Source organism: Chenopodium quinoa, unplaced genomic scaffold (genome assembly GCF_001683475.1).
Source record: "Chenopodium quinoa cultivar QQ74 unplaced genomic scaffold, ASM168347v1, whole genome shotgun sequence".
Classification (NCBI taxonomy): domain Eukaryota; kingdom Viridiplantae; phylum Streptophyta; class Magnoliopsida; order Caryophyllales; family Amaranthaceae; genus Chenopodium; species Chenopodium quinoa.
Window position 1 is genome coordinate 14,269,993 of NW_018742204.1, and position 12,395 is coordinate 14,282,387.

At 36.4% G+C, this 12,395-nt stretch overlaps 1 protein-coding gene across 1 annotated transcript; it reads right to left on the reverse strand.

The window, feature by feature from the left end:
* Window positions 1–4,650: 4,650 nt before the first annotated feature.
* On the reverse strand, window positions 4,651–12,161 carry LOC110719184. The gene is made up of 3 exons (XM_021898088.1): window positions 11,853–12,161; window positions 5,866–6,071; window positions 4,651–5,311 (listed from the first exon to the last, which is right to left on the reverse strand). Exons 1-3 carry the CDS (start codon window positions 11,952–11,954, stop codon window positions 5,041–5,043), a joined length of 579 nt encoding a protein of 192 aa, XP_021753780.1. The 5' UTR covers window positions 11,955–12,161; the 3' UTR covers window positions 4,651–5,040.
* Between the last annotated feature and the right edge of the window lie 234 nt (window positions 12,162–12,395).

Here is a 12,395-nt window from a genome sequence, read left to right on the forward strand (position 1 = left end):
ATACGAGTATTTTCCTGCATTGCGACCACATCGTGACCCAGTTCCTATTGATGAGGGGATGCCGCGTGCTTGTGCGTGGAGTCCCCGCTCGGAGAAGAAGTCCGTTGACCGCCTCCGATCGATACGGTTATTGCTGGACAGGCTGTCCCCCTTAGAGGTAACGTTTATTTATAGAGTCTACATTTTATTATTTGCACATATTATATTCATGTTATTATATTTTATATGTTGTAATTGTACAGGTGAACTGGATGCCTTTCGGCCCGAACCCTAGTGTTAGGGTACCCAGGACCCTGTACACGGGACTCATTCAGTATCGTGACATCGTCGAAGCGTACATGCCCCAGCGTTGTCTTCGCCAACTTGGATTTGTCCAAGTTGTCCCTCCTCCCCCGGCGTGCCCGATGAAGGCGGTCCGACCTGCATCGTCGAGGGAGTACGTCGTGGAATGGCCGGATATCATGACCGGGACGTGGGACCAGTTTCCGATGGTGGCTCGATTATGGACAGCGGAGTTGCAGCGGCCGCCCTCTGGGGTTACTCCCATGTGTGACCATTACTACATGGAATGGTTCAACCGGTATTCCCACCCGAGGTTGATCGCTGATCTCGACCACAGCGATGATGATTATGTGCCACCGCCTACTGCCACGGAAGCGGTATGTCTCTTATTATATTTATCGTTGTCTTTTAATTAAGTTTTATTTGTTGTTATTGTATTTCATCTTCTGTTTTTTGTTGTATGCAGTGGATGGGAAAGATAATGCAAGACGTTCAGAAACTCTCTCTTGAGAAGGACAGCATGAGTGCAACAGGGAGAGCTGTTGTTGATAGTCTGGAACAGACCCTTGCGCAGTGGGAGTCGTCGTCGAGGAGGGATTACTGATGGTTATTGTATTTTATTTATAGAACATTATTTTGGAATGTAAATAAAGAATGTAAACAAGAAAAACTAAAATGCAGGCTTCACTTGAGCATCACTCATTTCTTTCACAACTAGTTTCGCAGCAGGACTTAAGCCGCTCAGTTGTCGATGACCCTCTTCATATACTATCATCTCATGGTTGTGATACCCCCATTTAGAGTAACCTATCACTTCCCAACCGTCACGACTCCGTAGTTGTCGAACCTTTACTCTGAACTCACACCCACAACCTTTCCGCTTTGTGTCAAACCGAGTGGCTGTACGAAAATCTCTTTCTTCTCTTTTGCGATAACGGTCACATCTCAAAATGCGATCCATTCTACCATCCCGTTGAGATTTATGAGTTGCTACTACCAAGCAAAATCCAGCTGCAATTGCAACCTGTTTTGCCCAATCAATCGCCTGTTGAGCTTCTTCAAATGGACCATCATGTCCAAATATCTCACTGTAATCATTTCCGTCTCCACCATATTCCTGCATCAATTATATATTACAATAAATACATTTAACGGATAATACATTTAATTTCTATATTTCCACATAATTAACACAAAAAAAACATAATTATATATAATCAAACTTAATTTTTATAAAAACCCAATTCGAATTTTCAAACTAAATTTAAAAATATACCATTTCGAATTTTCAAATTTAATTTTAAAAAAACCTATTTCGAATTTTCAAATTTAATTTACAAAAAACCCATTTCGAATTTTTTTAAAAAATCATTTTCGATTTTTTATTTTCACAAAAAAAATTAAATAAAAAACAACAACAAAATCAAAAAGGAAAAAATAAAATTTAATTATTAAAGGTGGCGTCTGCCAGGGCTGCCACACCCACTGGACTGGCGCCTGGCAGGGCCGCCTCACCCAGTGGAGTGGCGTCTGCCCAGGACGCCAGTCTGGTGGTCTGGGCGTCTGGGCTGGACGCCACTCAGGTGGTCTGGGCGTCTAGCCTGGACGCCACTCTGGTGGTTCTGGCGTCCGGCTTGGACGTCCAGGCTACGGTTTGGGCGTCCACCCTAGGCGCCGTAGCCACTACGACGGTAAACCGTGAATTTTAGCGGTCACTTACCTCGTTTTCCGTCGACGACGACGTACCTCCGGCGTCCCCCGCATCTCCGGCCTGCCATCCGGTCTCCCCCGACGAGCCAATACGGCTCCACATTTTTTACACCGAGATTATCTCAATTTTAGCAAAAGGGCATAATGGTCAAATCATAACATATTTGTGGGCTTTATGTGGTAATTTGCGGGCGATGTTTAGCGTTTCACTAAACAAAAACCCAAATTACCGAAACCCAGAACCACCACCAATACCACCGACCACCAGAACCACCAAACCCACCGAAACCCAAACTCAAAACCACCACGTTTCACCACCGTAACCCACCTACGAACCCAACAAAACTACCGACTAATCACCTTGACCCTTCCAAACCCCGATTTAACCACCACCAATACCACCGACCACCAGAACCACTAAACCCTCCAAAACACAAAACTCAAAACCACCACGTTTCACCACCCAAACCCACCCACGAACCCAACAGAACCACCGACTAATCACCTTGACCCTTCGACGAACCACTAAACGCCGATTAGATTAACCACCAAAACCACCCCCACGAACCACCAAAATCACCGATGAACCACCGAAACCCTTCTACTGCCACCAAAACCACCCCCACGAACCACTAACAGCACCGACAAACCTCCAAATCCCACACACCACCAATACCCTCGACCAACCCGATAAACAAACCTACCCACGAACCACCCCCACAAACCTGCAAATCCACCCACAAGCCACCAAATCCGACCAAGAATCAAGCAAACCACTCACAAATAACCAGATCTGAAACCCACTAGTGACATGGATTAGAGTTTAAAGAGAGATGAAAGATGAAGAAGATGAATTGTGAGATGAAGGAGGAGAGAGAAAGCTGAAATGAGAGATGGAGGAGGAGAGAGAAAGATAATTAATTTAGATTAAGGTTATAATGTTGTGTAATTATGTGTGATATTATGTGCTAATAGTTTTTAAATGAGGGTATTTTAGTCATTTTGACAGAAAAAAGTTACTAAAATAAGAAAGAAATAAGTTTGTTGCAAATAATAGGTAGCACCCCTTTTTTAATAAATGTTGCAAATAACTGTTAACGGTGATATTATATAGTAGTATTAAAACAAATTTAACAAGGTTATACGAAGTACATAATAGTCTTTGTTCTTATTTATGAAATCATCGGTTAAAAAAAATAATAAAAAAAACGAGAATAAATACGTTCAAAGTAGAAAGGAGTACATTTTGATTTCCCTTTATTTTTGTCTCTGGTCAGACTTCGAGGATAAATATTGTTTTGAGTTCTATACTTCGTTATTTCCGCTCATTGAACATCTTTGCTCTTTAATATCAAATGAACAAAAACCACCCTAAAGTGGTAAGTGTAGCTAACTCTATGCACCTGGTGTATATAAAAAATGTTAATAAAACTATGGATAACGGGATTGTGGAGTATATATAATCTATATATGTAGTTTTCAATTTTATTCCCTCCAATATTAAATTTAAATTGTTATTTTTTTTGAGAAGGTTTTACTTTTTCGTGCACTAGGTTAAGTCTCGTGCCATGCACGATTATAATTAAACTTTACAACAAAAATTATAAAGAATGTTTTTTTTTTTTTTTTTTTGAGGGGAATAAAGAATGATTGTTAATTTAACAATTTATCCAAAAAAAATATTTGTCACAAAATAACTTGAATTTTAATTTATACCAAATGCATAAAGGTTATTGATTTGAATTTTATAAAAAATAATTTATTAATAGAAATTTAGAAGCTATTAGGTTTTATACTTCCTCCGTTCTTTTTTTATCGCATCACTTACTACTTTAGGAAGTTTACTTATTATTGCATCATTTCCTTTTTAGGATAAAAAATATCTATGTTCACACTGCAAATACCAAACATACCCTTACTTTTTCACACTTACTTTTTATTTTATCTTACATTACATGGACAATTTTGTATTTTTACGTTTCTCTCTCTTACTTTTTCCCACTACCAAATTTTGCCTCCAAAACCCCTATGATGCAATAAAAAAAAACGGAGGAAGTATAAGAAAACGAAAATATAAGTTTTTTTTTTTTTTTTTTTTGATAAAACGAAAATATAAGCTTAGGTTAGTACTCGTATATGTCTTCAAAAAAAAAAAGGGAAAAAAATAAAATAAAAGGTTAGTACCCGTATACGAACTCATATACATTTGTCCTTATATTTTTGTTGACACACTTTGACCGGCATTAAATGAAAATTTAGTTGATTTATATTACTTTAGGATAATTAGTATTCCATAATCAACTTTTTTAAAATGTATTTATAGTGAGTAGTAGCGGTTTTTATTTTAATTTTAATAATCACATTGCATAACGATTAATGTCAAATGATTAATGTTGGAGCTTGGAGGAAAAAATTGATACTCCTTAATATTATAATAATATTGGACAATGATATATTTAATACCTTATTTTTAATCTATGTTTGTATACTTGTAACTAAAATATTAAAGTAAATAGAATATATGTTAAAAAAAAATATTAATTGGTATGATTAGATTAGATATGATGTCAAAATAGAAATAAGTATTATTGTAGCTTATAAAATGAAAGTCATTTAAATTTGGTAAAAAAAAAAAAAAAAAAAAGGAAAGTGCAAAAAGGACGGAAAATTATTAATGACATCGTCACAAACGTCATCTTAGATTCGCTTTTAGTATAGGTTAATTGATAACATAATAGCATAAAGAGAAGACCACTACAGCCTCGGCAAAAAGAAAATACAGAAAATGATCGAACCATTCGCCCTGCTTTGCTTTACTTCTTTTTTCACAAAAACAAAAAAAACATGAAAAACACGAGAAACATGAGCAGCCAAAAAGCTCGAACTTACTAGTTTTGTTATCTAAGTTCTAAAACTGATTTGTATCTTACCCCATATTATAGACATGCCATCGTCCACTGAAATGATCTATATAATTTTCACTTCAAGAATGGAGGAAATGCACAACTCTTCAAAGTGACTTTTAGTCGATTCAAATCTATAGCATAACTACTTGTAACCGGTCATTCCGACAGTAGAGCTGGAGCGATTTGTCTTGTGAGATGCTGTCTGTGAGCTTGTAGCTTTGGAAAAGTATAAGTAGTAGTACACATTTAAGACCATGTTGAAAATCACAAATACAGCTCCAGCAATAAAAACACCTTTGCGCAGAGTCTCACATGAGAAGTTCTGTGCATAGAGTACATGACGGTACTTGGTATGGTAAGCATTCTTAGTTGCACCGGCGAGTAGACATGCCTCCGCAACCAGAAATGTTAGCCTGCACATAGACACAAATAAAATATCAGCTGCCATCTTTACAGTAATAAATCGGGCCAGAATTTTTCTTTGCAAATAGTACAAATTTACAAAATGTACTTTCTTGTAAAAAACAGATATGCAGTACAATAGTTTGAAAATTTGATATATATAAAAAAAATAATTTTACAAAACAAAAAGTCAGGCAAGAATTAGTTTAAGAGTTTCAGAACCGAGGTTCTAAAACAAGTAAAAAGCAGTTATTTGTATTTGTAACAAGTTCAGTCTGGTTTTCCAGAATAGCAAGCTACATTGACAAGGATCTTAAGGTAGGTTTCTACGGAAAAAATCAGCTGATGTGAATGACAAGAGGGTCCAGTTAAATTCCAATGGTGAGCAGATAGGGGGTTGTTTTTGATGAAGAGCAGAATATGTTCCCTAGTTTCCAATATTTAGCAGAAATTTGTCGCAATGGACAATAATTTACCATTCGTATAATGCGCATAAATAATGATGGCTTGTATTACTGTTTCTTGTTGACAAGACCAATATTCTCAAGAATAGAGAGATTCTTACAATGACGAGAAAAAGTAAATGATAGTCCATGCTCGTTCATTACCAGGTGCCAAGGGTCTACCAAAGCACATGCACCTTGTCATACCCATAAGCACTGATTCACTTGAAAGAAGAAACAAGAATCCCCCAACTCCATATCCAGTAGCAACATCAGAACTGTAAGCACAGTATGTTGTATTGGTTACTTCATCCTTAATTATATTACCCTGTCACAGAAAAACATATTAGTATAGAGAAGATTCCTTAAACTACCGTCAATCAAGTGATTTCAAGTCCCTTTTTGCACTCACAAACAAATATCATTATCATTATGCTCAAGTAGGACACTCAGTTTAAGCCTGAAAATCTTAATTTCACAGGCAGGTAAAATATAATGTTAAGTGCTTCTCAAACCTTCTGAAGTACCTAAGCTACTCGATTCTATGCATTTTTGGACACTTTGTTCATTTGGCTTTAGGCAGTCCACAGGCTTAAGAAAGCATTAATGATTAATTCAATAAGAATTCTGGTTCATTCTGTACCAACTTGCAGGCAAAGGGATAGGAAGAAAAGCTACTCCAGATAAAGAGATTTCGTCTCTCCAGGCACTGCAATACAATTTCCATGCCTTCGAGTTCTTTGATTTCAATTTTTTCAAAAATTGACTGATGTTTGGGTTTTCCAGAAGCAAGGTTAGGCTACTCATAATCAATGCTAATTTCTAACATCTTGCAAGTGAAAATGTCAATTAAAAGGATGGAGAACTAACAACAACCTCTCCGCTTGCACCTTAATTCTCTCAACATGAGAAACACACAGAAAAATGGTTCAATATCCATTTCTCCAAATGAAGCAGTACACAAAATTGTCATGAAGCAACCAAGTCACCTGGTGGGAGCTTATAGAAAGCTTGAGCATATAAGGTTCCTATTTGGTTTGTTCCTGTAAGTTCACCCGATATTATATATAGCCGACAACAAATTCACTCTCACATACAGTACTTCTGGTCCCACCAATTATCATTCTCATAAATGCCACCCAACAAAACCTTAAAAAGTAACAACACCCCAATGGTGAAATCTTAAAAGGAAGAAGGGAGTACCATAATGAAAAGGAAAAATTGCCCGCAATAATCCGACCTTTTGGCCGTCCGCCGAAAATAATCCCACCTATGGATTATTTTTAAATAATCCCACCTTTATACCCACCCCGCTATAAATGATCCCATTTTACTTGGAACCGGTTGAGCAGGTAAATATTTTTTTTTAAGTAGAATTTACACGTGTCACTTATTGATTAGTCTAAAAAATAAATAAAAAAAAAAGAAAAAAATCACCACCACCCCCTAAGCAACAACAATTCAGCCACCACCATACCCACCACCACCCAACCTAAACCCTAGAACCGCACCCACATATGAAACCACCGCGACGGAGGAAGGATAGAGAGGCCGGAATCGCGACGGAGGTAGGAGAGAGAGAGAGGCCGGAATCGCGTGAAGGAGACTAGGGGAGAGAGGCTGGAATCGGGATGGACAAAGGGAGGAACGACCGGAATTTGGACGGGGATGGGGAGAGGGACTGGGATCGGGACGGGGGAACAGGTTTTCGAGGGTGGTTGGTGGTTTCAGGGTGAGGGGACCACGAGTCGGCGGTTTAGGGGGAGGGAGAGGGTGGACAGATCGAGTTGTTGGTGGCCGACGGCGCTGACGCTGGAGTTGGGGGCTGGTGATTTCGCGACGGAGGTTGATGCTGTGACTGCTGTCGTGAGGGAAGGAGACGGTGGTTATGTGATGGAGGGAGGCGGGGTGTTCAGGGAGGGGGTTCAAGGCACCGCCGGCGCCGGGGATCTGGGTGACCGGTGCTACGGGATGAGGTGTTAGGGATGGCGGGGAAGGCTTGGGCTGGTGGTGGTTTTTAATTTTTTTTTTTTTTTTTTTTCAGTTTTTCTTAAAAAAACATTTAACTTTTTTTAAAATTTAATTTATTTTAATTTTATTTTTTTGACAAATAACATGGCGACACGTGTCAAGTAACTTGTTATAACAGGTTACATGACCGGCTGGGACCATTTATAGCGGAGTGGGTATAAAAGTGAGATTATTTAAAAATAATCCATACAGCGGATGGCTAAAAGGTCGGATTATTGCGGGCAATTTTTCCTAACGAAAATATCAGGACAAGGTTTGAAGGAAAATCAAAGTCAATGCAAAGGAACTACATGTCAAGGACAGAATAAGTAGAAGTAAAAGGAATTAAAGTCCAGGTGGAGCAAGCAAAAGCATGTAATGTGAAGTTTTCTTAGACCTAAATTATTATGTAGTTATACGCTTATATCCACACTACTCATAAGTTTAGCAATGCTTTCAAGAGTTTTAAACCTCCATCATAAAATGTTCAAAGCTTAAGCGTACATTAGCAAAGTTTAAGTGCTTTTCTACTAGAAAAACTCATGTATTCTCTCATAATTTGAAAGATCACACTACCCCATGATATTTATACAAACAAGCCAAATAAATGTATATACAAAAATGATAGTCACATATCTAGAATGTGCATCAATAACAAGCATACAGATAATAAGGTTTAACAAGAAAATCCTAATTTAGAAAGCCTTGTTTGTGAGCAAGAGAAAATCTATTAAGTCCAACATATGTTTTGAGAATCAATAGTTGACAGGAAACGCTCACTGCCTAACTCCACTTCAGTAGTTGGCCATAGCCTCATATTCATGTTCTCTCATCTATTTAACTACTGTGTCCTTTCCCAAAAGTTCTTAACATTTACTATGTGCACATAAGGCAACTGGAGAGACAATATGATAAAGTGGTGAGTAGGTGTAAGAAAAAGGTGTAAAAGATAGGAGAGACTGTAAAATGCTATAGGTAGATAAGTAAGAGAAAGGGAATGAAAATGTGTAAATATAGTAGGGTGAGAGGGAGAGGTAGTAAAAGGGACTTGCCAAAAATTGAATGAAATAATAGTGTTACTAACTTTATGAAACGTTAAGAAAAAAAAAGGAGCAACGAAGGTTTTATAATTATTTTAAGAAGATTTAACGGGAAAAGTTCAACATTGAAAATTTCACAGTTAACTAAAGTTCATTAAAAGCATTGGAACAAGGTTATTAGACAATACTCATTCACAAATGTTGAAAGTTAAAAGCCTCACTAGTGCTTTTAATAATGTACTCTTAAATGAAACTATAAACTTGACTCATTCCACAAATCCACGGCAAGAAAATAGTATAGACAAGATAATATAAGCAGTCTAGATCATATAGCATCTTTCAACAGCTAAGCCATCTATATTTGCAGTCACTACTCCTGTTTTTCAGGTATAGGAGCCCCCCCCCCCAAAAAAAAAAAAAAAGGAAAAAAATAATGTAAAACCTAAAACGAACCAACGTGGCAGTTAAGAGAGACCACCTCTTATAATCTAGATAGAGAAAGGAAACCATGATATTGCTTCAACATTCAAGCCTCGTTACATTAAGTCAATATCATAAAGAACATAAAGTAACATAATATTTTTCCTAATATTTACATCATAACCAAGTCAAGCAAGTGGAGTGCAACAGTGATTAACTTATTTTGCAGTAAGCCTTCTGGAAATAAACACTTAAGCGTCAACGAGTGCAACAGTGATACACTTATTTTGCAGTCAGCCTTCTGGAAATAAACACTTAAGCAGCGGTTTCCACAATCAAGGTTTGGCATAATATAGAAGAGACCTCAACAAAATAGGGATCAGATGCCAGAAGCATGTATAATGGATATAAGGGAAATGGGGGATATCTCGAACAGGCTACCAATTTCATAGATGTCTACAGGCTCATAAATTGATAAAGTTACTCCTCGATTATTTAAGCAAATTTTAATCTTATCCAGATAATCACAGCGCCAAATTTACCAATTAGAATAAACTAAAAAGTTATATGCATCGTTTTTGTCTCTACCTATCCTCAGATATACCCGTATGTCCCTTCTCTTAACTCTCCTTCCCAGGTCCTACATGTTAGCATTGTTTAAAAGCTAAAATATCCAGAAACTCCATTTGACACTGAAGTTATTGATAATACTCAGAAAGGAAAGTGCAATAAAAAAAATTACGTCAGCTGTCATTTATTTAATGCTCATAAGCTTTATCAAATTCACTTTTTGTACAAAGGAACTTTTATTTATCAAAACATCCTACATTATGGCCTTAACATACTTTATTCAGATTTTAGAGACAAAAGTTCATCAGGTAAAACAAGAAATGAAAATCATTTTGCCTAGTAAATTTTATCAAAACCTCACACTAGTTTCAATAACAATATAAGAAAAACACGTGAAGCATAACTTTGGAGAATTTTGTATCAGAAAAATCAACAACGATCTGTACTAGAATAATTAGTGCTGTTCATAAAAATTGCACAAAAGATTCATTGATGGCAAAGTGATTTACATTAATTAATGGTTCATGAGTATAAATCATTAAAGACATACTATTGTTGCAAACGTCCTTTGTGGCACTCACTCCAGCCTAAAATTAGCGCCAACTTTACTAACTTCTGTTATTCCATATAATTTGTCACTAAGTTCTCAATCCACTATAACATGTCAGCATAAATCCTACTTAAATTTTGCCATTAATTTTGGTTGCTAATGTAATTATGATGTCTTCTGATGAGATAGTGAACAATTTGATCATAGGCAATCATTTGGAAATGCAGAGAGTACAGTGCACACTCAATTTCTTTGTTTAGTGGGAAAAATTCAAACCTGTAATCAATCCACCAACGTTAAGGCAATGGTAGAGATTAGTGCTTTTTAGGGGGTCTTGGAAACAAAATAAAAAGCAGCAATTCTCAAATTTCAATGTCTTGGTTACAATACTCAAATTGACTAAGTTATATCTCAACAACCATTTTCTATAACGGAATTGGCTAGCTGGCAAAGCTCTTTACTTCAATAAGAGGAATATTAAAGAGATTTTCTTTAGGACACGGGTTTGGTATCGAATCCTCAAGCTATGTACTGGAAGAGGGATGAAATCATTAATGGCACACCAAAAGAACCTAATTAGAATATGATAAAAGTTAGGGAATAATAATGAAAGTTTGTGTGCAACTTGATAAAGATGTCCCACATGGATACCCAAAACGCGTACATCCATTTCCAAACACACTCTTCACAAACTCAAATCACACTTGTTATCGTTACCATCTACCACCTAAAGAGAAAACCACATGTTTGCAAATAAAGATGCATTACAGTACCTTAGAAGCTTATATTAATATTCATCACAACATCACCGATGAACCAAATGAGCCATGTTTGCAAAAGATGAAACTGATAATCCGGTAGAGCAGCTTATCAAGTCACAACTTGCTACACCCCGGACACTACCTTCTCCCAAGCCTAATCATCGACTAATGTGTTCGATTTCTAAAAAAAAGTACTAATCCTTAACTTTATACTTCATCAGTGGTTGCAAATGACTTAAACTTATAAACGTATTTTAATCTGAATTTTTTCCAAGTAACTGACAGCCCGACAGGCCAAGGAGGGTTGAATTTCTTCACAGTTTTCACCCTCGATTCGTGCAAATGGTTCATTTACTAATCCATTGTACTTACTCAGTAAATTGCCTATAATTATCCCAAATTTCTCACCCTACATAATTTTACCCTCTATCTTCAACCTAATCAACACTACATTAATTTCCCTTATTAACAATTAAATCACCTAAAATCAGAAAATTACTACAGTAAAAACAAACATTTGATACTGATCCATTAATAATTCACCTTAAACCCTGAAATTCAATCAAAACTGAAAACAATTAAGCAATTAACCGCAATCAAAATACTGAATATTACAAATTCAAATAATCAATAAGTGTAATAATTGCACAAACAATGCTTCAATTAATACAAATAAACAAGCACAAAATAGTAATGAATTGAATTTTAAAAAAAAAAATAGAAAATAAAAAGGAAAGAAAAGAGGAGAGAGAAAGTACACGGCTACGGCGGCGTTCGGCGGCGATGGCGAAAGTAAAGGCAACTAAACAGAGAACAACCACCAGTAGATACACCAAGCTCGAACCTCTTCCTTCTCTCATTTTGGATTTTTTTTTTTTTCCTATTTTTCTGAGAAATTGAATTTGTAAAGAGAGAGAGTGAGATTAAGGAGTGTGAAAGTGGAGAGTAAAGGCGCTTTAATGCATGTGCTTTTTGGTGTCAAGTGAAGTGAAATGTGAACATTTACTTAGAGAGCAGAGCACTAGAGTAGGAGTAGCTCTGGTAATGTTTGTCGGATTAATTATTCTAATTCTTCTTCAGATTCCTAATCCTAATCTACTTTTTAGCGCTTGAGAGGGGGTTAATGTCTTAATCATAAATTAAGGCCCTATTTGTTTCACCTTAATTTTGCTGAATTGGAATTATTTTATTGAACTGAACTTATTTTTACTGAACTGAACTTTAATTTTACTGAACTGAAATTATTTTTACTGAACTTAAATTATTTTTACTGAACTGAAATTATTTTTACTGATTTTCTA